Source organism: Protomyctophum bolini (assembly GCF_963924005.1).
Source record: "Protomyctophum bolini genome assembly, chromosome: 21".
Lineage (NCBI taxonomy): Eukaryota > Metazoa > Chordata > Actinopteri > Myctophiformes > Myctophidae > Protomyctophum > Protomyctophum bolini.
In genome coordinates, this window is record NC_137882.1 from 11,539,735 (window position 1) to 11,566,064 (window position 26,330).

The window sequence follows — 26,330 nt, forward strand, 5'->3', positions numbered from 1 at the left end:
GTGTCCCCGTTAATGCCCATATATGGAGTTCTTTGTTAGGCATGTCCAAATATGGAGTCTGGCCCGTACCGGGCAGAGGCCTTTTGTGGCGGTTCTGGACAACACTGCACTCCCTGTGTGAAGTCAATGGGGCGAACAGTTCTCGAGTTACATGGATTTCAGACTTGGTGCATTTATAGTTAGATGGTTAAAGTGGTTAAAAGCTAAAGTGACAGATGCGTTCCAGTCCGTAATGGATTAAAATATTATGTGACTTACAGGTTTCTGTCGCGGATAGGAAAAGTGCACAGGGAGATGAAAGAGCACGGATAGGGAACAGCAAGGAGGGGGTGTCCGACTCAGTGTGAATCCTAGGTATTAAATGTATGGAGTGGACATTTTCATTGATGTCAGGCCAGGTCCTTCTGTGACAACCACAGAAAAGGAAGCAATCAATCCGCCGGAGCCTCAGCGACGTGTTTGTTTAATATTCATATATTCACACCGCAGATCTAGAAACATATGATACATTTCTTTACCTATGGTGTCTATGCTGCATGGCTTTGCGGGAGACAAAATAAAAGGAAGAGGCTGAAAGACGGTAGAGAAAGAGGTAGGAGAAAGAGAGAGAGAGGAGATGAAAACGCAGTGTGACTATTTTAATCCACAGTCCATAAAAGCCTTTAAACTGTCTGGCAGGGGCACTGACCTGCCAGTGGGAGTCCTTGGCCTCCTCTGCGCTGGCAGGCATGGGCATTACCAGCAAGTTCTGCAGGATAAATGCTGCCTGGTGCACCAACACACACACAGTCACACACACACAGTCACACACACACACACACACACACACACACACACACACACACACACAGAGATCAAGTCAGAACATCTACAACACTGCCATCTGCCTGTGCTTGCCTGGAAAAACAAGAACGTCCTGACTCTGAGAAGTTGAGAACATTTCATTGCAGATTGATGCCTTTGACTCGGCTGTTTTGTACACCAGTGAAAACCAACAACCAACAGCAAGCAATGTAAGACAAAATATATTTTCTGTTTTTAGTTTTCTTATTTTATAGTGTTGCTCCACACACTCTACAAGGATATTAAACACTTCTTTGGGTTCTTTTTAACATCTACTCAGACTTTTATGTGCATCTGAGTTTTTGAAGTTGCTTGATTCAATATTTTGATATCTGCTATTCATTTTGTTTGATCAGACATTTGAAGTTGAATGGGCTTATATACTGTAAGTGAGGGGGACCCCCCACATATATAAGCCCATTCAACTTCAAACTCCACATAACCATGCTAGACTCATAGAAAACACACATCCCTGCTTCTGGTACTGACTGTTGTTTTTCTATTTTTTTTAATTATTTTCTTTATTTTTAATGAAAAATGTCGTTGACAATGACGGTCAATACCCGGACGCTTAGCTCAACGGATCCCGACGGCCTTTGGCGCCATCTTCCCCCCCATTTCCTGTCAGACTACTTTCATCCTATAAATAAAGGCAGAACAAACCATAAAATATCTGACGGTCCAAAAGTGCATTAGAAGAACAATTATGTAACTATAGGCAAAACAAATAGGACGTGGTTAAAAAGTAAAAAATCACACCGTGTTAACTGAGTGGTGCAACAACAGCGCCCCTACTGGTACTCAAAGTCATACTGGTGCTCATAGTCACATAGGTGAACACGGACATTGCTGTTCCTTGGAGTGGTTGCACCACTCATAAAGGAAAGCGGAATTCAAACCATTTGACTGAGATTGTGTATCATTCTACATGATTGATACTGACGGCAGTGTGGAGTGGTGTTTTACCTCTCTGCGGACCATACTGCACTCCTGCTGGTCCAGGAGGATGTTCAGCAGCGTGCCCCACAGCCCCCCACTGATGTTCTGACAGCTGGCAGACAGACCCTGGCACCCGCTGGGCACCGACGAGAGCGCCGAAGCCACACCCAGACTGGAAAACCTCACCTGAGGGACGGGCGAGAAATGGATGGAGTTGGTGGGGGAATTGATCTCTATTGAAAACACACAATGTACCAAATGCGTTGAAAACTTGGGAGAGGGATTTGAACCTGGATATTGGAGTGGAGGAGTGGGATGAAATCTGCAAAAAGTAGATGTCTAAAGATATCAGAATCAGGTTGATTTAATTTAAATTAGATCGCTTCTATTGTACATCAAGGACCCATCATCGGTCCCTTCATGGGAGTGTCCCGTAATTTCGTTTTTGGAAGTAAATCCATAACCGCATCTTAGAAATGACCAGGGTTGATTTCCCCTTCTGCCCTAGGCTTTACATACTGGGTGACGCAAAGCAGGTTGCCCACTGTGATTTATTATGTGGATTTCATCCTGACTGCTATCATGATTGGTAAACAGGTTCTGATGAGGGGTTGGAAGGATGCTGGGACAGCATGGGCACACTTGAGCCGACAGGCTCAAAGGAAGCTGACTCCCGACATCTTTTCCGGCTTTTTAAGACAGCTGGTGGATGGAAAAGAAGCTCCACTCACGCGGCAGGTTGCCGCGTCTGCCAGATTCCCGGAAAATCTTGCCCCAGCGGCAACCTGCCGCGTGGGTGGAGCTTCTTTTCCATCCACCAGCTGTCTAAAAAGCCGGAAAGACGTCGGGAGTCAGCTTCCTTTGGCTGCGCCTGTCGGCTCAAGTGTGCCCATGCTGGGAGGAGTCCCTCTTTCCAAGACTAGTTTGTAGAGATTGGCTAGGTTGCTGCATATGACCTATAGGAGGACTGACCGATTGGATAAATACATCCGGAAGTGTGGAAACTATATAATGTATATTGCATTAGCTTTTTTTCCCTGTTTGACCATAATGGCATTGTGTTACTTTTATTTTATGCTGGTCAAGCCACACCTCTGCATCTCGATCCACCCACAGTGGGATAAGCCAGGCCAAACCCAGCGGAGAACCGCTAGTCTCTTCCGATCCCGCTTCCTGCCCCAAAGACCACTGGGAAATGAAGTCCTGAAGCACAGAATGACATGAGTACAGGAAAGAAAAGGTTTAAATTACAGAGCAGAACATTTCACAAGTACAGTGATATCCTGCCTGTGGCACAAAAAGTGATTACATGACAGAAACAAAAAAGGCCATGTTGTGACAATTTAATTAAACTAAATAAGTTAAACGGTGCTGTTTTCCTATGACGACCACCACCTTATTCATAATTAACCCAAATGCTACAACTTTCAATTATTTTCTTAGAAATTATTCTATTGGTTATATCAAGTGCATATTTTAGATACTTTTTTCATACATCAACAAATCAATTAACCAAGCAAGCGATATTTTATACTTTGTAGCAAAATAGTTAAAATGGCCCATCTGAAAGCTCACAACGCAGTGTGACACGTTGTGAGCTTGTAGATTTGCTATTTTAGCTTTTTTAGAAGTACAAGTACTACGGTCTGAGTTAGTACAGCCACCTGAGCAGGGCTCTGAGAACCTTCTCTATAACACATCCGGTGACTGGTGACGACCTTCTCTATAACACATCCGGTGACTGGTGAGAACCCTCTCTATAACACATCCAGTGACTGGTCAGAACCTTCTCTATAACACATCCGGTGACTGGTGAGAACCTTCTCTATAACACATCCGGTGACTGGTGAGAACCTTCTCTATAACACATCCGGTGACTGGTGAGAACCTTCTCTATAACACATCCAGTGACTCAGTGCTCATGAGAACCTTCTCTATAACACATCCGGTAACTGGTGAGAACCTTCTCTATAACACATCCGGTGACTGGTGAGAACCTTCTCTATAACACATCCGGTGACTGGTGAGAACCTTCTCTATAACACATCCGGTGACTGGTGAGAACCTTCTCTATAACACATCCAGTGACTGGTGAGAACCTTCTCTATAACACATCCGGTGACTGGTGAGTGCTCATGTGTTCTCCATATACTCACAGTATCCTTGCTCTCTGCCTGCATCTCGTGGGCCAGGTGAAGCAGGCAGATGACAGCGTTCTTGGTCACACCTTTTCCCATGAAGGACATGGCGTTGCCACCCCACTCCACGTAGAACGAAGATATCACCTGAGAGAACAAGGACGGAACCACAATATTGGTTCCATAGAGGTAAAAAATCACACCCGTGTGAAGTGAGTGTTGCAACTTCGTGTTGGGCCCCCCGGGTTCCAGACCCACAGGAACGCACCCACGTCCGAAACGGTTGAGAAATGACAGAGTTACCGTGTGGGGGTCCCTCTACTGTACCCTCTACTGTACTGTACTGTACTGGCACACCCGAAAGCACCATATATACAGTTAATATGTGCGTGTGTGTTTGTGTTAGGTTGCGCGCAGGTGATGAAAAACAACCATGCTGTTTTCGTGCTCAGACGCACCCAGCCAGCCAGCCAGCCACCCACACGCATAGCTTCGTAAGGGAGTGGTTGCACCACTCAAAAAGCAGTACAATGAATCCATTCGCATCAGTGCTTATATGTATGTTACTCCTAAACCAGTGGTTTTCAACCAGTGGTCCGGGGACCACCAGTGGTCCTTGAGGGGGTTCCAGGTGGTCCCCAGCTAAACGATGGAGAGTTGGTAACCAAACGAACCCTTAGAAATCTTGAGTGTAAAATGAAGTAAAATAAAGTGACATCGTTTCAGTCCACTCTCTACCTTGATTATTTCTTAAAGACTCTGATGTGAGTTCTGAATAATCTACCACACTTCATCATACGCATTATGCACAATTGTGTTATGTATGATTCATTGAATTGGTTATCACCCTAAGTTAGGAGACATTTCCATTGGTTACTTTTTGTGTTCAAATGTTTTTATTTTAATTATCCTACATACTTAAAACAGTTTTTGAACCAATTGTCATTGGCTTATTCTCTAAGACATGCTCAACATCTTTATTGTATTGTGCCCAGAATCTCTAGAGAGATAGGTAGATGTGCTTTTAAGTTAAAAGCACCAACAGACTGGAACATCCTGCCCTTGTCTCTTAGATCAATTACTTCCTTTGATGCTTTCATGAATGCATTACGAGTTCATCTTACATCTTTCTGTTCTTGTTTCTGATTGCATTTTTGTTTTGATTTGAGACTATCCTATTGGCACCATACTTGTTTATTTGCATTGATTGTCTTGTTTCTTTTATTTAGTTTGTATATTTTATTGTACACTATATTTGTATTTTTGTTAACCCATTTAGACCTGAGGACGATTCTACAAATGTCTTCTAAATCCTGACAGTTTTCTGAAAACTTAATGTTTCTATGTCAGTGGTTCTCAAACTACTTCATGTCAAGGACCCCTAGAATTATATGTAATTGGCCGCCGACCCCCCAAAGCCGACGGCCGCCGACCCCCCAAAGCAATAGCTACACTTTAGCTATTGCAAAATAGCAGATCTATAGCTTTTTTTTCCTTTTTGGTGTTTTAAGCATTATTTATGTTATACTTTAGCTGCTAAAGTATAACATAAATAATGCTTAAAACTCCAAAAGGGGTTCCCGTTCTGAATGGGTTTGAACCTCTGGGGTTACGAGTATACTGATGTGGTGGGTTTGTGGTGGGTTTGTGATGGGGAAGAGCCTTTGTGTATGTCTTTATTGTTTGTTTTGTGTTGCTGTATTGTTTTTGTTGTATGTTGTACCCCGAGGACCCCCTTGAAAACGAGTTGCTGCAACTCAAGGGACTATCCTTTAGGCGTAGGAGGAGCACGTTGAAACCCTGATTTGAAAATTGCTCACAGGGAGAAACCACTCTACGAAGTATTAAAAGCACTTTGCAGTCGGTGGAAATGGTGGCAGCGGAGGTGTGACAGACTTGTGTGGTCATTGTTACATCTAGTACCTAGCTGTGATCATCCTGTAGCTCAAGTTAAACATTTAGCTATACCTGCATCTGCTGGCAGTGAAAGGCTTTCGGTGCATCTGGATTGATTCAGCTTTAGGGGAAAAATTATGGCGCTCCGGTGGCACAGAGTTAAAGTACCTGTCCACCACCAGTCAGGGGGTTAGAACCCCACTTTGCGGCGAGATCAAAGCGCGTCGCCACTCTCTTACTAGATTACTCTGGACCAGACCACCCACACAACACACGCCGCAGGGCCCCAGAGCCAGCCCAAGACCTCACGCCCCCCGATATAAATTAGATATTCCCCCATTTCAGTTCAAACGCCTATGATCTATTTTGCATCCCGTAAGATAGAAGCTCATATGCTGCAACCTTTCCCAGCTCAGTCAGCCATTCCTGCCCAGAGGGTCCCCCTGACGTCTTCCACCACCTCCTTATGATCTGCTTTCCCACCATAATACTGGCCTGGATCCTTTCTGCATCAGGTCCCTTATAATTAGAAAGGAGCAGAGGGTCACCCAAGTTGATAGTCACAATATCGGAAACACGTGACGTGTGTAAAAAGTGTACCCTCTGCCTTTTCACGCATCCAGCAATTTGCTCCGTCTTTCAGTCCTTGTAGCCTTTTTTCCAATTTGTAGCACATTTATCAGTTTGAATAGCGGAAGTCAGGCAGGGAGACCGAGCACAAACGTTTAACTGAGATTGTCATGCGACTCACAGCATCTGCGAGTCACAGCATCTTAATGAAGGTTAAACACAATACAAGGTTAAATACAACTGAGACTAATTGCTTTGCTTTGCCTTCAAAAGGCAGGAGGGCGGGCGGAGGGGGTGTCATTGGAAAGCAGATGAATAGAATAAAGAGGTTGCAGCCGAGCCCGAGGGAGAGAGAGGGTGACGCAGAGCGGACAGGGAAGTGAGAAAGAGTGGCACGTTGTCAAAGCGTATCTCTGTGCTGGATAAGAAACGAGTTTGGGACGACGTAATGCTGATCCGTGCGTGCCGGCCCCCATAAAAGGCGATCTGAACACGAGCTGACAGACAAAACCCGCTGCTGTGGCTTCCACAGGGAGCGCTAAGTGCTGAGCAGGAATAAAATGTTGGACACCCCTGCGCTTATAGCTGCTGTGTAAGCTAGTTTGCTGCGTGTTGCGCGAATCTGTTGTGGACTGCTGAGTGACAGAGCAGATGGAATCGGCAAGGTTGATTATCCTCATCACACGCCTCGGGGGGCAGCGTTTCCAATCGATTCAAATTTTTACAGATTGGGATTCATGTCCCGTAACCATGTTTTGGCCTGATTTTAATTAATTCCACTGACACCTACTGTGTGTTTATTTTCTGCAGGCATTCTGAGTAGGGGAATTATAATACATACACGTGCACGCGCGCACAGACAGACAGACACACACACACACACACACACACACACACACACACACCTCCAACAGGCCGCTGAGGTACTTGGAGCAGAGGGCCATGGAGTCCAGCACTGGGCAGTGGATGCTCCAGCCAGGTCGGGCTGTCAGACTGACCATGCCCAGCAGTGTCCTCTCCAGGCTGGGGAGGCCGTAGAAGCGCGGGGCATCGGACACCCGCAGGCACTGGAGCAAACGTACAGCCAGCTGGCTCCTGAAGTGGCCTGCAAGAGCCAGTGATACACTGGAGAGACAGGGAAAGAGACGGAGTCAGGAAGGAGGGAGGAGCGAGAAAACAAGAGAGACATACAGAGATTGCTTTACTATACTACCAGTAAGACGCCCTGAGGGCGAGAAGCGTGTACGCATCCGCCTGGGTTACGGCAGACTGCCAGGGCGAACGTTGGCACTTTGGCATGGGGGTCAGATCAACATATGGAATGTCAGAACAGGAAGGTCGGGTGGGGCAGGATCAACATAGGAATGTCAGAACAGGTCAGCTCCATATATGCAGATCTAGGTGATGATCCAGCCTTCTCCATGTATGGTTATCCAGGATTAGATGAGGTCAGTGTTGTGATCTACAGTATAGGGCCATATATGGTGGCGTGACATGTCACGAGGCGTGATGTTACAAGGCGTGACCATATATGAAGTAGAGCCCTGCAAGACTTGCTTCTCTGGCCGCTCCATAGTGACACAACAACTGCTGTCAGCAGTCTGCTGTCACCCAGGTGGATGCGTGCACGCCACCTCGCCCTTTAGGGCTCTGCTCACCATCAGTCGTCTTACTGGTATACAGGTATATACTACTGTATATAAAACATTTACAACAAGGAATTCTAAAATAGCCAATCAACAAGCTCACATAATTGTCAGTTGTCACATCATCACAACACGTTAAGAACTCGCTGATCTGCTTGAAAGTTGAAAGTTGTTTAAATTATAACACATTGGCTGCATAATTGCTGAATAATGTGAAATAATGGCCAATATATCGTCTGGACAATGAGGACGCAGACTTATGTTTTGGCAATACTCAATGTGAATATCAGAGTTAACACAATGCTGGCACGAGAACATCTCGTGAATAGCTACTGTACCCCGCTGTGCCATCCACGAGATTTGATTAATAAGCAATTTTTTAAATGAAATGTTCTATCAGTCCGTGGTAGCCAGCATTCTATTTTATGCAGTGCTATGCGGGGGTGGGGGTATTAAGGCCTGGAAGCTGAACAAGCTCAACAAGATCACAAAGAAGGCCAGTTCTGTGGTGGGCCTCAGGATGGAGTGGCTGCAGTCAGTCGCAGAGAGGAGAATCAGGGACAAACTGATCTCCATGCTGGCTAACCCCTCCCATCCACTCTATGGTGACTTACAGGACAGAGTGAGCACCTTTATCCACAGGCTCACCTTCCCTCCGAGAATGAACACAGAGCGGTATAGAGCACCGAAGTCTGACGTCACTTTCAGTAGAGGGCGCCAGTACACAGGTTCATGTATTTTTGAGTGGTGCAACCACTCCAAGGAACAGCAATGTCCGTGTCCGCCTATGTGACGTTAACCCACCCACCCACCCATGCACCTATGTGACTGTGAGCATGAGTATGACTATTAGTACCAGTAGGGGCGCTGTTGTAACAGAGAGAGAGACAGTGCAGCACTGTTGCCTGCTAATGAGAGAGAGAGAGAGAGAGAGAGAGAGAGAGAGAGAGAGAGAGAGAGGAGGGGGGGGGGGGGGGAGTTGCACCACTCAGTTAACACGGGTTTGATTTTTTATTTGCATTGAAATCCCCATAGGGGGATTTTAGGTCGCTTCATATAAGAACTGTGTTTGAAAAATAAACCGATCATCCCGGCCTTTCTGTCAGGGGATGGCTGTGTGTCGTTAATGATGTCCATTCATATTTGATACAGCCAGTTTCTGGAGAAAATGGAATTAATGTGGCCGCAAAAGCCTTGAAACTACAAAGGTATGAAAGCAATGTCGCTGCTAATATACGTCACGCCCAGCTGTCAACACATTGCGTTCCTGAGATTCCTCGTTGATGTAAGCTCAGCTGGCGGTGACTCAACTCGTAGTAACACGAAACATTAAATATCAATAAAAAAAACAACAAAAAACATAACATGTCAGTTGATGTTGTGCGACGGGCAGCTGCAGCCACCCCGCCTACCCAGAAATGTAGTCTCTGGGTTGTTTGACTCGTTTCTAGCGCTTATTGTGTTACTCTTTGGGTATATTTGTACATTTCCACCTTCAGTCGATGCTTCATATCCATATGAGTGAAAAGGCCGGGATGATCGGTTTATTTTTCAAACACAGTTCTTATATGAAGAGATCTAAAATCCCTGGGGATTTCAATGCAAATAAAAAGTACACAAACCTGTGGACTGGCGCCCTCTACTGACAGTGACGTCAGGACTTTGGTGCTCTATAGACTCTCCTTTCTGCCAACCGCCATCAGACTATACAACACATAAGAATGCTTATGGTCTGTTCTGTTTGTCTGTTGTGTATTACATTTTACATTATGCTGCTGTAGCGTATCAATTTCCCTGTGGGGAATCTCATCTCTCTCATCTCATCTCATCCCACGATTTTGCAACCCATTTTTTCACCCAGTGTCAATTATCTAATGTAATCCTGGGTGCTACACTTCCTCTGCCAACCTGGGGGGGGGGGAACACGTTATTCCGACCAGTTCCATTCCCCTCCATCAGGCGCACCGGCTGGCCAGGGGGAGGTAGTTTAGAGACCAGGGTTTTTTTGTGAGGGTATCTAGTATCTACCCTAGGGAACATGCAAACTCCACAGAAAGGCCCTTTCGCCAACCCCGCCTTGAGTATGGGCAATGATGACGCACGCGGAGGGGAGTTAATAGTCCTTTTTCTCCTCAAAATGAGACAAACTACGATCTTTGGGACCTTATAAAACTCAAAAACTTTAATCGCGCTAAAATAGTTAATCCTTCCCACATCGACACACAGCCTAGAATGAGAACTCAAATATGGAGGGCTATCACTTCCGGGCGGAAGTGGTCTCTTCTTCTGTGTTAAGATTCTGTGATTAGTTTTTGAGTACAGCTTGGTTCCTATGATACAAGCTCCCCTATTCATTATCTTTGTTTTGTTCTGATCCCTGATTCATCCAGAGAACTACTTGACTGGCACCGACCTGTGTGTTTTTAATGCTTTTCTCCAGTGAGATCGCGTAATAAACGTTTTAATTACAAAAAAACAGAAATGCGACTCTGTTTGCACCATGTCCTCAACACCTCCAACCATGCTGAACGCAACACTTCAACTTGCAGTTGAACAAACACCTCTCTTCAATGAAGGGTTCTGATCATTATGAAACTTTTATCCAACCCCCGCAGGCGACCTGAATAACTTTACATGAGCATGAGGCCAATCTCCACTTACACACAAAGCGTAAAAATCCTGACTCTTTTATTCAATTTTCATGATGAAAAATCAATTCATTACAGATGGAGAGAAAAATAACCCAAAATCAATAGAGCTTCCATGACCCCAAGGTGTTCGGCGAGCAGATCATCGCTGTGTATATTACCAACAAATCCCACATAAAGTCCCACTTGTCTCATTAGAACAGGAATGATAAACATACACATTTCAATCAAATTCTAATGAGCCATCTCAAGACTTAATGGCCTTAAAGGCTTTAATTATTTGAATTTCACGTCCATCATTCAGCCTCCAAGGCTCTGTGAGCAGACGTGGAAAAAGGAAAGGCAAAACAATGAATGCCAAGTGGCAGGTCGCTCCAGACTGGTGCTTTACTAATTCAAGTGTGAATTAGTGAAGTGTGCGACTGTGCGTGCTTGCGTGCGTGCGTGTTTCTGTGAGATTCTACCTGTCAGTGGTTTGTTCTAGGCAGCGGAGTAAAGTGTTGAAGAAGCCGGTGAGTTCCCTCTGCAGCCTCTGGCCGACCTGGCTCCTCAGCTCCTCTGGTTCCATGGGACTCTGGCCGGGTCCCGCCTGGCTCTCCACACCCAGCAGTAAGTCCAGGAGGGACGCCGTCTCCTGGTGGAATGAACAGATGTGTGGGATCGTATGAGACGAATAGGTGATGGGACTAATACGAGTGATTTACTTCATCCATTTCTTAGCCCATTTTGGGCGGGAACGCCTTTTGGTGTTTTAAACATTATGTTGTAATTTAGCTATAGAAAAATATTAGATCTACAAGCTCATAGCGCGCCACCGAGTGGCGCGCTATGAGCTTGTAGGTCTGCTATTTTCGAAAAATCGTGAAAATATTTATTTTATAGGATGGATATAGGATTTTATAGGATTTTTTATTTTTTCCGACGTCAGGCCTAAATGAGTTAGTTTTCGATTCGGGTGGTACAGCATGTTAAATGTTTAGCAGACGTAAACCCTGCAAGAAAGTGAAAATGTTCACCCCGTGGGGAATACCACTATAACGACTGATAGGAGGTGGAGGTGGTGGAGGAATGAAGGATGAAAGTGGCGAGTATGTGGGAAGTGTAAATGAATGAATGGATATCGCATGCATACGCACAAAGTCCAATTCCCCCACACCGCCCCCCATGTCACCCTGCAGAAGCATCAACTCGACACCCCCTCCCCATACCGAGCAAAAAAAAAAGAACATGCGCGCCTCATTGCACAACGTGTCGTGCATGATACAGTTAGTTACTGCAAGCGCAGAGACACAGCTGTTCCTGAAACAGCTCAGTAATTACACACAGACACATCACAAGAGATGAGAGCTGAAAGCTGCTCCCCCCGGAGGGTACTGTATGTTCAGCAACAGGCAGAACATACTGTCTATGTCCATCAGCCCTTGACCGGTGGCTTCAAAATTAATCTTTACTTTGTGGACCAGGGCTTCCTTATTTTATTTTATTTAAAATTCACAATGACACTCATATTTCTCACTCATTTATGAAAATAATTATTCAAATCTAAAAAGGGTGAGGTCCAAAAGTGACAGAATGCCCACCTGCCAAGCATTTTACTCAAGATGCAGTTTGGCTGCCATCTAAAAAAGAAAAAAAAAGGTGCCCATGAAATCATCACTTGCCATGGCTCTGTACACACATTTTTATCATAATGAGACCAAGAGTAATGTGTGGCTGTGAAACTTTGACGGGACAGTAATAAAGAACCGTGTTTTGGTACTGTACATGGTTAAGGATCAGCTCCTGTATCCAGCGCAGGTCGTCCGTCGCCTGGTCAGACGAGGGATCAGTGCAGCCCTGCTGGAAGTAGTCGTTCAGGAACGCAACAATGTCTGCCAGCAGCCTCTCGTCTTCCAAGCATGCCGGACGCACCTGGAGAAACCTGCAGAGTGGATGGAGATTGTAATGAGTCTAAGGGCCATATGTGAGGGAGAAAAAGGAATAATACCGGTAGTGAAAGCTGATACTATAGAACACCGATGTCTGACGTCAATATCGATAGAGGGCGCAAATCCACAGGTTCATGTACTTTTTTATTTGCATTGAAATCCCCATAGGCGGATTTTAGATCACCTCATATAATAACTGTTTGAAAATTAAGTTTCTTACTATTTAGACAGGGCATATTGTGATTATTAAAAAAACAATTACTTAAGACATAAGATACAGTCTCCTTTAGCACCCTCAGTAGAATGGCTTAAAGAAATGGCAGCTTTCTTCCAGCAGGGGAGGTCCAAAGCTTGATATTGTGTGTGGTAAATCAACCTCATTGTAAACACTATGAAAACAGAATACATTATGTTTTATATTGACTGTAATCTATTTTGGAATGTCCATGTGAACTCTGTATGCACTATCCAACATGGAGACTAGTTCTTAGGAGGACTCTTGAGGGTTCGGGGTTGTACAGAAGGTGTACTGTACGTGAATGAATGAATTTATTTGGTGATAAAAGGAACGAGCACATCAGACAAAATATCACTGAGGATAAAAACACGACAAAGCCCTGAGGCTTATTACCGTTGTGGTCCTCTAACAAGTCAACATAACACTAACAGAGACAAGTACACATCACAAACTATGACACGGGTAGCAGCATATGGCAGAACCAGCAGTATTACAGTTCACTGGCAAACAGTGTACGTACCTATACACATTTTAAATGACTAATGAATGTACTAACTACAACCAGGAATGAAAGGTAGGCATAACAAAAAAACTCCTACATGTAGTCTATACATGTACTGTATATGCTCATACATACGTAGATTCACGCCCACACAACTCCGTCTGCATGAGAGAGACTATACATAGCCACTAGGACCTTTTTTAAAAGCCCCTTTAACTAAATATGGGAGGATGGTTTGAAAAGCACTCCGTGGGCAACGTATTCCAATTGCTGCACTATATAAAAAATAAAAATGGAATGTACTAAGGAGGGATGAAGTCGGTTTCGCTACCTCTGATGGAAAATCTCTCTCACAAGTTTAAAATATTTTTTCAATTACTTTGGCACTGTATTTTTGACCATTTTGAAAGTGAGAAGCAGCTGCTTGATGTGTAAAGTGTGCTTTTCGACTCTAGCACCCTCCAATTAGTACGTGGGTGGACCTTGCAAATGACCCTAATGTGCGTAGGAAGGGACCGTCAAGAAAAGCAGCTTTTCTGGCTAAGAACTTTAATATGCTGATTTACATAGCCCACTGTCAAAAATACATCCCAGGTAGGTTACCTTGTTCTGAACCGAAATTAGGACATCGTCAATTTTGATGACCAAAACATCTAGCTAATTTAATTTTGGAGCCCAAAAGTATGGCTTCTGGTCTTGCCAGCATGAAGAGATAATCTGATAATCACGTTTGTCCTCACCACTTAACCTGAGACCTTGACCTGAGATCACATTCTAAAAATGTCTTCTACATCTTCTACATATTCGATTTTTCAAAAACAGCAGACCTACAAGCTCGGTGGCGCACTCGGTGGCGCGCTATGAGCTTGTAGATCTGTTTTTTTTCAATAGCTAAAGCATAACATAATGCTAACACCAAAAGGGGTTCCCACCCAAAATGGGTTAATGCCTTCTCTACCACTGATTTATCTTGATGCGACACGGTTAATACAGAGGCAGCAGCATATAAAAACAAGTTACAGGCAGGTGAAATAGCCGCTCTAAAATAGTTTATATAAAGAAAGAGTAAAGGGCCAAGGACGCTCCCCTGCGAGACCTGAGGTAGCTGTTATATAACCGTTATGTTACGGAATATTAACTTCTGCTCTTTCAGAAGACAGGCTTGGGAAATTATCGCTGACCCTGCCTGTATTCAGAACGTGAACTGCTCCTATCAGGTAGACATTACATATAGGGTACCAATTATGTTCAATATTAAGCCTTTCAGAATGCCATAAGACTTGGGAATGAATGGCCTTTTATTGTACTTCCATTTTCTGCACTTCTGTTATGAAAGCCACAGTGTCCTCACTGAGCCACATAACAGAATAGATATTTCTCTGAAAGGGCAACAGACTCTAGGAAAGTCCAACAAGTGCTACAGAGATGCCGCTGTACTCACACTGGCTGTCACAATAATGCCTCCTAGAGCTAGACGTCACTTCACACTGTAGTGGTCTGTAGATACAGTACACACTCTAAAACAATGCCTATAAATGATGGCAGCGATATTAGGTAGTAGGTTATTATAACCCCATCGTATTTATTTAACCCATTAAGAAAAGCATCTGTGTAATGTTAGATTTTAGCCATACTTTCATTCTGTGGCTATTTAAAAATAGCATATTTAAATATACAGTATACAGCAAACATTTGTATCTCAAATATTTGCTTCTGGGGGTCCCTGGAAAAAAATACTTTGAGATGGGGTCCGTGCCAACATGACATGTTGAGGGTCCTTGACATGAAAACGTTTGAGCACCATTGATATAGCAACATACGCGTTTGCAAAAAAGGATTTTGGTTAGGAGTCTTAATGGGAATTAAAATGAATAATGGATTTGGACTGTTGTGGTATACCTGGTGAAAGCTTGCTGCCAGGTGAGAGAGCGGAGGACGCTCCTGACGCTGTGGGGAAGAAGGGCCGCTCGGTCTGTCAGGAGGTAGAGGCGGATCCTGGAGAGGGCAGTGGTCACCGAACAGTGTCCCGCTGCCGTGGCGACGGCCTGGACGCAGTCCCGCAGCCCAGTGTGGCGGTGAGAGGCCCGCAGGGACAGGAGCTGCGTCTCTGACAGTGTCAGGTCGTCATGGAATCTGGGGCGGGAGTGGGTCAATAAGAAGAGATGATGAAAAAAATATCATCCAGTACACATACTGTATATAGCAAACAGCAAGACAGTTCCCTGTTGCTCATGGTTTAAGATGTCCTAGGCTGTGACTTGCTGCAGCAGCAGTGCTACAGACAGTCAACAGAGGATAGTGGATATACAGGCTAGTTTGCTTGCCAGTAAAACGTGACTTCAAAATGAGATCTCTGTGAACGCACGTTTCCCTGTATGCCAATCTATCTTGATGTCAGTCTCTGCTAAGTGAAAGCTCCTCTCACAATGATGGTAGACACGGTGTAACAAATCTTGTCAAACATGGAGATAGATGCATCAATTACAGTATGTTCTTAAAAACTCTTTTGCTGTAATTAAGCCAGTTTAAACTGCAATGTGAGGCATTCTCATTTGTTTGCATTAAGTCACATTAGACATAAATGAAGACGGATTAAAATGCAATCCCCCAGCCGGTAAAGCCAAACCTTTGCTACATCCCTCGTTTACTGGAAGAAAACAGATAGTGATACTCAAGGAAGAGGTGTAGAAGGTGGGCTGACACACTTCTTTCTTTTCCAGCTGGAAATAAATATTGTCTTTGCAAGAGCAAGACACTTTGCGCTCTCCCCTCGATAAAACAATCATACTTGTTAAATAAAAAATTCTGTAAACAAACCAACACAATGAATACCGCAGTGGATAAGGAGGTAGAGCGGCCGTCTTGGAATGCGAAGGATCCAGGTTTGATTGATCCTTCTGGCAAAAGTGTTGAAGTGCTCTTGAGCAAGACACTGAATCCCTAATGAGCAGGTGGATAGCTTGCATGGTTTCCACTTTCCTCCATCATCGGTGTGTGAATGGGTAAATGTGAAGTGCATTGATAATGTAAAGTGCTTTCGAGAAAAGCGTTATATACTGTAAATGCAGTCCATTTACCAAACTAGTCCGTTCCATTCTCCCAGTGGCAGTCAGGAATAATTTACTCTTCCTGTCGCTTCGCATTCGTATATTGTGGTCTCCAATCCCCACCCATCATAATATATCCTATCCCGAAACTAATGAACAGGCATTACTCCAATAAATAAACATTCGCTCAACACCCTTGAGCCAGGTCTAAGTAAAAATAAATGGTGAGGTCCTTACTCTGTGATGTCGTCGTGGATGCCTCGGCGTTCCTCCAGCAGACTGTCTATCCCAGAGTGCCATGCAGTGTTCCAGGCGACCTGCAGCGCATGGCGAGCGGGGGGCAGGCTCAGGAGGTCCGAGGAGGGCGGCAGGACACAGCAATAGGGGCTGACGGCGTGATGGGCCGCCGCCTGGAATGGAAAGTTGTACCTGCGAGGAAGGGGTGGACGTGAGTTGGGAGTGTGTTCGAAATAGGAGTGGTGAAGCTGAAGGTGGTGAAGTAGTCATGCACATGTATTTACACTACAGCTCCACACGAATCCACAAGGTTATTACCAAAGTCAGTCTAGAGCGAATTACCTTCGTACTATCGATAGCGGCAGGGAGAACGGTGCGATAGCCACATCGGAGCAGGATTTGTCCGTCCTGATATAATTGGAAAGGAGGTATCGAAAACACAAGGGCTTAACAGTGACTGCAAATGTGACTGCACTGGATTTAGGTTGTAGAAACATTGCAGGTAAAATAAATGAATTAATAATAACTTACCATACATCAACTGTGGCCATCTCATCAAAGAGTAGGAAACACATGAGCGCTGCTGCCTCAGCCACGTTCACTTTGTTTTCCTTTAACAACAAGGATGCTGAAACGAAGACACAGCACAGAAGTTTTCATGTGCCTCTGGGAGTGCCTTTGGCTTTCATCGCTTCAAAGTCAAAACTCCTCAACAAAGTCGTGTGACCTCCACAACCGCAATGTGAATGATCGAATAAATTCCCGACGGTATTTTTCACAAACAAACACAAAGCCCATTTGTCAGCGTTGCAAATGGAGCCATGCCAATAATAGACGGGCGTTGCAGTGAACAGAATGCAGCGTCACAGACACAGACACAAGTGGCAGAAACAGCTTCGACTTGTTGCCGAGCACAGATCATTAGAGACGAGATGCATCTTGCTAACAGCTTTGGAACGTGATGATGACGCTGATGATAGCGGGCTATGCGTATACAGCAGATGAGTTGATGTGTTGTCTTGATGCGTGTCTGTGCCCTGGAGCTAAGGCAATGATAATGTGTGTAGTGGTTGAACTTTACTTAACCCATTCTGAACGGGAACCCCTTTTGGTGTCGGCATCATGTCATGCTTTAGCTATTGAAAAACAGCAGATCTACAAGCTCATAGCGCGCCACCGAGTGGCGCGCTACGAGCTTGTAGGTCTGCTATTTTTTGAAAAATCGAAGAAAGACTGACATTTTTAGAATCTGATCTCGGTTCAGAATGGGTTCATCAGACCAGTGTGTGTCCAGTGGAAACCTCGTATGAATCTGATCTCAGGTCAGAATGGGTTAATGAGTTGTCTTGTCAACGTACCCCTGAGCAACATGAGGAGCAGTGGGGTGTTCTGCGCCAGGCTGTGCCTCAAAGAGGGATCAGCATACACCAGCTTTCTGAGGATGCACAAGCACGGCTCCAACAGGCAGTCCAAACTCTAGGGAGAACACAAGCACACACACGCTTTGTATTTGCTCTCCGTCTGTGCGCGCACGCACATGCACACGCTCACACGCACACCTACATTCTGTCACCACACAAACAAGGGCTACATGCCACGGTTATGCAAGTTCCAGAAAACAGAGGGTTGAGATAGATAAGAGTCTGCTGCCATGTCTCCTCCAATTATGCAAATTGGTTGATACAAGTAATGCTCCATGGGTCGCAAACTACCTAAAGGAGAACTTCACCCATTTTCAACCAATCTTCATATAATTTGTCCATTATAATATGGCACCATTTCTGTCTACTCACTCTATCTCATTGGCGCGCTGTGGACCAGTCTACCAGTGACATCATCGGTCACTTCAAGAATAGCTTCTATTGTATCATGCTAAGAGAGCCTGTAGTTTCTATAAGCTTCGATTCCCCATCGATGATGTCACTGGTAGGCGGGTTTCTGAACTGTCCAATGTCCACAGCCCTCCTCTGAGACAAACACTGAATAGACAAAAAATGTACCATAGTACAATAAGTTTGAGTGAGAACCAATTATATGAATCTAGGTACAAAAACAATGAGTGAAGTGGTCCTTTAAGCCACATTTACATTAGCCCATCTAATAAAAAATAATCAAAATTTTTCAGAAGTACAAACAATGTACAAGCTCACATCGCGAGGCATGAGCTTGTAGATCTGCTAGGGTCAGAAAAAATAATAATACGATGACATGCCCCAAATAGTGGATGCCAGGGTTAAAGCAGTTAACAAGGGCAGACCTGCTACACCATTGCCCCCCATTAGCAGGCCCTGGTGAATGATGAGCAGAACTGAACAGAACCTGGAGGACTGCTGTCCAGGGTCAGTCTGGCACCATTAGCTCAGGCTATTTCATCCTTCATTCACGCACGTTTCACTGTCTGAGCCTTGCACACATCCGCCGGCAATATGCAATTACAACATGAGCGCACACAACGTGCTTTGCATAATTATACACACATCTGCCGATATTATTCTGTTTGTCTTCTTTATGTTCGCCTCAAGACAAGAGATATATTTTATTTTGTTTATTTTGTTTGGTCTCAATAGCCATCGACTCGGTATACATTGATTTATCTCTCTGCCAGTGTTGTTTTTGTTTTATTTATTTTTTTACCTCACTGCCATTTATGCTTGCCAGAATTAAAAAGATGACTTTGTCTGTTATGCCAAGACTCTTCAGCACAGGGTGCATCGCCGTGTCTGTGGGGAAATGAGAAGCATTCAATATGCTGACAATCAACATTTGCATAACTTCTTGAATATTTACTTTTCCTGTTTGCCTGTAACATATGGCTACGGTGGGAAGACAAAAACACTGCTGCATTAGCAGCAAATTGAGGCTCAGAGGAGGGGGTGCCCCCTCCCCCCCCTTCCAATCAAAAAAGGAGTGCTCAGATTGTTGGTGCTTTCATCGAGTGAACATCGCTTCTACAATCCCACCTGGACCATCTAGTAAGTTCATTATCATCGTTTGAATTAATTATGTGAACAATGGATAGCGATATCGACACTGCTCCACTTATCTTCACTCCCACCCAGCAAGGGATAAGAACAGAGTATAAAGATAGATATGGCCCATTAGGTACGTGCAGGGAAACTTAATATATATACGGTATATAAAAAAATCTGTGTGTGAGGGGCGCTCTTATCATCGTACATCACATCATGACGTAAAATAGACACTCTGACGTAAAATTGTCCGTTCATTGTCAATGGGATTTTTTATGTTTGTGTAGGCCAGAGTTTGTGCACAAACACCAATAGCTGGACATAGGAGGGCTTAGCGCCCCTCAAAAATAATATTTATTCATATAATAAATTTTTGCATTCACTCCCAAATATAATCTAAAGCAGCAACACAGGACTGACTAGTTGCCATGTGTTGCTGCCTAGGTAAGAAAAGAGTGCATACTAATATATGCAAGCGTTATTTTCATGCTGCTAAAACTCCACCTCTGTGTCTTATCTACAGAGCCTCTGTCACAGTGGCAACAGTTTATTGCAATATGTAGTCGGTTCAAATACATAAAATAAACAAATTAAAATAGGATACAACAAACAAATAATGGTCAGTGATCGTACAGAGGGTAGCAAACCTTTGTAGAGGAAAACACAGAGATGTGGGATTGAGATGGGACACCAAACAATGAGGAACAAAACATGAGGACATTGTGGTAGTTTAGTAGACAAGGAATGCATCATGGTTAGCCGCTCTATTGATACTTGACCTTGTAGCACGACAGCCAGCTGTTCAGCAGATGACCTTCTGAGGGAAACGTCGACCGTGTCAGACGTCAAGATGCCAAATAGCTTTTCCACAGACTCCACCTGTGCCCCACATAACACACAGTCACATGTGGATTCCATGTGGGTGTACAGACAGATGTGCACGCACGCACGCACTCACGCACGCATGCACGCACGCTTCAAACGCCAACTTCAAGTGCGTTTGTATGAAATGGATCGATACCTTAAGGAATGAGTTCTTGATGGTGTCCAGTGTGATGTCCAAGGTTTGTTTGAGGCAGTACAGCGATGGGAGGGAATCGAGGACTGCTTGACTTAGGACTGGTCTGGCCATGTTGGCCCGCTCACCACCCGTTAGGTGGGGCAGGATGTCTTGTAGTGCTGCTATTCTCACCCTGTTAGTAATGAAGGGGAGATGGGATTTGTTATCATGTATCCCAATATTTTATAGATCAAGATCACATGTGGCAGACCAGCAGAGGCAATATGGTCAAATCCGTCTCCCCAGTCGTCGTCACAGGTGTGAGAATTGAGAATTGCCTGTGCAAATGGCCATTGTTAAACATGCTTGGTATGCTCCATTGTTAAACATGCTTGGTATGCTCCCGGTGCATTTCTGAAGTATATCGGCGGTGATCGGTTCGGCCACGTCGACGAGGTGGCGGCGAAATCTCTGGAGCCGAACGAAATCAGTGACATGAGCGAGCTGATGCGTAGCCCCGCAGCTCCAGATACTTACCAGGGCCGCTGGAGAATGTGTACGCCTTCCGGCTTGCTTTTCGGAGATATGATCTGGGTGTCCTGAACGTTGAAGTGGGAGGTCTCCTCGGGGTAACTCAGCAACTCTCCTCCTTGGAGTCGGACTTCAACACGCAACCTTGACAAACACTTTGTATTTCGAGGACTCCGTTTGGTATTCATTAGTCTTGCGTAGCCAGACAACTATACCACAATCTCCCAATGTAATATAGAATCTACACCTCCCAAAATTCAAGCTGGTTATTTCACGAAAATAATCTAAATATATATTTACATTTAACTTAATATCCATTTCTGCTAAGCGTGACCTCACTGACACAATCTCGCAGAGGTCGTGCATTTATAGATATATAGATAACAATACAACTATATATACAACCTATTCATAATATACACAGTAACAGTTTTGTAATGTACCCATTCTGCATACTGTGAAAAAGAAATCCAATCAATCCCTCCCTCCATGTTTCCCAGTCACTCTAACATGGTCAAAGGATTTCACTTGCTGCCCATGCACCAGGTACCAGGCACTCCGTTTTGCATTATATTTAAAATATGCCCACAAATCCTTTTTCTCCGACGAACCAAGCCCCGTTGTCGCTGCGGGGCGCCGCCATCATGGTCAACAGTGTGTGGGACTGTGTGTGTGTGTGTGTGTGTGTGTGTGTGTATGACTGTGTGTATGACTGTGTGTGTGTGTGTATGACTGTGTGTGTGTGTGTGTGTGTGTATGCGCGTGCGTGCGTGCGTGCAAGGTGATGGGCGTGACCAACAAGGACATGATGCAGCAGCAGTAGCATCATGCATTAACATTTCAACCCACTAACATTTTCGTCTAGTCTCGTCAACGAAAACACACACGTCTCGTCAGATTTTAGTCATCAAAGAGAACTGTTTGAGCTTGTCAACGTCACGTCTTGTCCTGATTTTTTTGGTTTAGTTCGTCAACGTCAGGTATTAGTCCTCAAAAAAGGGCTGTTGACGTGGTCATTTACGTTATCGTCATGACTGACCAGCGTTTGGTTGTTGGCTAGTGACTAGCATCCATTTCCTTCCATCCTTTATCAATATTCATAGAGTGGGACTGGATGGTTGTTTTACATAACACAGAGAGCCCTGATGAGCTGATGAGCACATCACCTGATGACAACAGAGTCAGACAGAGGTAATACGTCCATCACAAGTGTTGCAGAGCAGAATATGTTGTCTCACACAAAGCCCCTGAGACTGAATGTCACATTCATCAAACAGCTAAACACACACACAGTAAAGGCAAGATGCATGCTTGTGCACACACACATACAGGCAGGCACGCGCGCACACACACACACTGTACTGTAACAAAAGTATGTTCCTCTCACTCACGTTGGCTTTTTAGTGAACAGGAGTCGCAGTGCCGCCCTCATTTTGCCTGTGATATGAAACACGTCATCTCCTCTCACATCGGACACTTCACTCAGCAGCAGGACACAGTTTCCAAGTGAGTCTTCGGTACCTGCATAACCCTGAGAGAGAGAGACACACACACACACACACACACACACACACACACACACACACACACACAAACACACACAAACACGTTTTAGACAGTCTGCTCTCAGTGTAATAGATACCAGTAATAAATAGGCAGGTTGTGATTAGGGCCGGTATCATTTTGTCTCTAGTTGCCATAGCGGGCCATCTCCTAATGCCCTCCTTGAATTTAATCACACTTGACAAACTCACATGCATATTCATGGAAAAACAATCCTGGCTTTCTGCCGCCTCAAACCGAACAATTAATAAAAGCTGGGTTTTCCACTGAAATAAATAAATAAATACAGGAAACAATAAACTGAAGACTGCTGTCTGGCAGCTCAATATACTGGTCTATGAGTGCTAAAATTGGTTTTGTGATCATATTTAGTTGGATTGTGTAGAAAACATATCACTGTTGTCATTTATTTGTTTTTTTCTTTTACTTTACAACCACCACAAAAGCGGTGCAATGCAACATGCAAATGTGATCCTGCTTCATGAGCTTTGCAGCGACAGCTCAGTCAGTACCTGTAGAACGGGGATGACTGGGTAAACTGCCTCGTTGAATCTGTCCCAGGTGGATGCTGTCATCATTAACCGCCCCTTGATCAGGAACAGCAGAATATCCTTGGCAGCAGCGTTCACCTATGGATCACACAGTCAGGTAAACTATTGAACCCACTGGGGCAGATGAAGTACAACTTATAATAGCTCTTAGCAGCAGCCGTTGTAAGCAATAAGTCAGATCGCATCACCTCTTCTCTGACATGACAACATGAAGCCTGTGGCCTTATCGTGACAAAGAGGCTGTGTGTCTAGGCCAGTGCTTCTCAACCTTGTCAGGCCACGACCCCAAAAAGAACCATATTTGAACCCCCCACCACCACCACCACTACCATCACCCTGACAAGCACTTGGAACTGTAGTAGTTGAGACATTACATTTTGTTTAACTCGGTTCCATTGTGTAAATAGCTGATCTGCTATTTTCACAATTTCTCCTTCTAATATTTGACAATTTGGCAAATGTTTAATCATTTGGATTTTAGAGGTATTAAAAAGGTGAGAATTGTCACTTTAGTGAGCAGACACTTCGCTAAGATTCGATTGGCTTTCAAAGTTTGAAGGATTGTCCCGTTTTTTTTCCATTCAATTTTGCACACAGATTCCTACTAGTTAGTTAGTTAGTTAGTTAGTTAGTTACTAACTAGTAGGATTGTAGTGGTCTTTTGATTATCGCAATAAATATTGTTCATTTATTTATTGGGCAATTTAATCAGGTACAAACTATGATAATTGTTGTCATGAAACACTGTCCCTGTGGGAATAAAGTGCAAGTCAGGAGCCCACCTTGTCTGTCGAGTCCTGGAGTCCAAATGCACTGATCTCATACAACACCCTGTGATGAAGAAGAAAGTGGACTCCACAGCAAACCGACGATGCCGGGCGACTCGCATTTTGGATGCCGAGGCACTCCTGGAGGTAAAAAGTCGTCATTACCAAAGACTAAATTAACACCATATCAGCATATATGAACCTCAAACTTTTTGTAAGATTTCAAAGCACTGAAAACTACCTATTAGAATATAGGTGGTCAGATTATCCACGGAGATCAAATGTCCCACATATGATTCGTCATTTACCTTTTCATTCATTCAATCATTCATGTATTGCTGACCTATTCACAAATGACAAATCAATGCACTACCAAACACACCGACATAATGGTTCCATTAGATCCTCTGGGGATCCACACATGGCTGTGATGTTTTAGATGACTAGTGCCTCACAGTATAATGCCTGATTCATACTTGGTGTTGTGCACCAAAAAAGGCGATGTACTGTACAAGTACAGATATAGATCAGCTATTTTAGGTGCTCAACACCGGCACACAACTAATTATAAATCAGGCGTAAGAGGGATATAGCTCTGACCTTGACCAGGTTCAGAGTGCAGGTGTAGGTCTCCGTCTTGACAGGCAGTAAAGGATGGGACAGCAGCTTGAGGAAAACTATTTGGCTCTCCGTCTGGAGCAGCGGACTGGGCTGATCCACCTTCCACCTAATCATATAAACATTCCGTTTAGTCACAAATAAATACCTGCAATTATGCTGAATGTCAGCTCGCAAGAGAGCATTTAAAAAAAGACCTCAAAGCACTGCATTTGCATTTTGCAAGGCATACAATGTCTCTTACAGGTAAGAGCAGAGGTGGACGCATTCCTTGACGATGGGTAAGTGCTGGTGATATGGAAGTCCATCGATGGCTTGGTCGGCCAGCTCCAGTAACTCCAGCCAGTTCTTTTCCCCCTGGAAAATAAACAGCATAAATGTAAGACGCCAAGGTGGTGTGGAGGATAGACAGGCTGTCTCTAACACACAGGTCACTGGTTCACTTCTACCATACTGGCCGTGAGCCAGACATCAGACCCCTGCTTACTTCTGGGTCGCTGCTAATGGCCGACCCTAATCTCTGACCTCTCTGCTGACAGCTACATCTGTGAGAGTCTTGGGGGATATGCAAAGTGTGTGACATAGATAATGGTAGGGAGCTTCCAAATCCTTATACAGTATAAAAAAAATAGACTAAATAGAAAAAGAATATGTACTTAAAATTAATTCCCAAAGCCAAAGGCCAGGAGCAATGACTATGTTTTGCCTCCATCTGTCTGTCTGTGTCTAACTCTCAAAACGCTGGACTAATCAGCTGTAAGATTTGTGATTTGTGCCAGTAGTAGGCCAAGGAAACGCTACCACACATTTTTCCCCCCTCCGCCAAATCTGCCTCATGGTAGCCCCACTACACCACCAGCCCACTTTACATTTTGGCCTGTAAGTCTTGAACCAAAGGACGTTCAATCCTTCGTCTTGGAACATGATGCAACTCCCCATATAGGCCATGACCATTTCCACCCATTTAGCATTTTCGCCAAAACACACTTTTTGCTGCTACTACAGATTTAATCATTTTAGGACTGAGGCTGAATGTTATATACTGTAGATCAGGAGTTCTCAACGTCTTTGGGTGGGGACCCACGGAAATGCTTTGGCTCGCGACCCCTGCCCGCCCCCCTCCCCCAGCCCCAATGGAAGATTTACTGCTACAATAACCATACTAATACATTATACTTTATACATCATAAATACATACTAAAACCAGATATAATTATTAATATAATCTGGGGACCCCCCAAAATACCCCCAAAAGGGTCACGACCCCCAGGTTGAGAACCCCTGCTGTAGATGGCAAGAAGAACCCCAAAAGGGTTTCCCGTCCTGAATGGGTTAAACTGTAGCGACATCACTACTTACTTACCAACATATTGTGTCCAAAACTATCGCTACACAGCATCTCTGGAGTCATGTGACCAACAAGTTTTGATACCGACTGATTATTATTGGCTTTCACATAGTTGTAAAAATAAACGCCAAAAATATGCATAGTCCAATCAATCACAAATTTACATATTGATTAGGCCTATACCTACACCACCAGTGGTAATCTCAACCTGGGGGGTCGCGACCCCAAGAGGGATCACAATCACTTACCTACACCAGGTACATCTCTGCATTGACCATATTCACATGGCAGTAATACATCATGCTCGATGGGAGGTGGCGATGAATACGGTGTACGGGCAAAATGGACACT

At 44.4% G+C, this 26,330-nt stretch overlaps 1 protein-coding gene across 1 annotated transcript in view; it reads right to left on the bottom strand.

Moving 5' to 3' along the window:
* The window catches only part of rttn (rotatin), a 55,230-nt gene that overhangs the window by 19,647 nt on the left and 9,253 nt on the right, over positions 1-26,330 (bottom strand). The window contains exons 13-32 of the mRNA XM_080793667.1: positions 24,876-24,988; positions 24,614-24,740; positions 24,029-24,154; positions 23,208-23,324; positions 22,524-22,663; positions 20,623-20,794; positions 20,381-20,480; positions 19,267-19,352; positions 17,991-18,108; positions 17,164-17,260; positions 16,975-17,040; positions 16,633-16,824; positions 15,248-15,481; positions 12,445-12,601; positions 11,145-11,314; positions 7,292-7,511; positions 3,939-4,067; positions 2,875-2,985; positions 1,810-1,968; positions 689-766 (exon numbers count right to left, since the gene is read on the bottom strand). Coding sequence (XP_080649793.1) covers positions 689-766; positions 1,810-1,968; positions 2,875-2,985; positions 3,939-4,067; positions 7,292-7,511; positions 11,145-11,314; positions 12,445-12,601; positions 15,248-15,481; positions 16,633-16,824; positions 16,975-17,040; positions 17,164-17,260; positions 17,991-18,108; positions 19,267-19,352; positions 20,381-20,480; positions 20,623-20,794; positions 22,524-22,663; positions 23,208-23,324; positions 24,029-24,154; positions 24,614-24,740; positions 24,876-24,988 — 2,712 coding nt within the window. The remainder of the gene's footprint in view (positions 1-688; positions 767-1,809; positions 1,969-2,874; positions 2,986-3,938; positions 4,068-7,291; positions 7,512-11,144; positions 11,315-12,444; positions 12,602-15,247; positions 15,482-16,632; positions 16,825-16,974; positions 17,041-17,163; positions 17,261-17,990; positions 18,109-19,266; positions 19,353-20,380; positions 20,481-20,622; positions 20,795-22,523; positions 22,664-23,207; positions 23,325-24,028; positions 24,155-24,613; positions 24,741-24,875; positions 24,989-26,330) is intronic.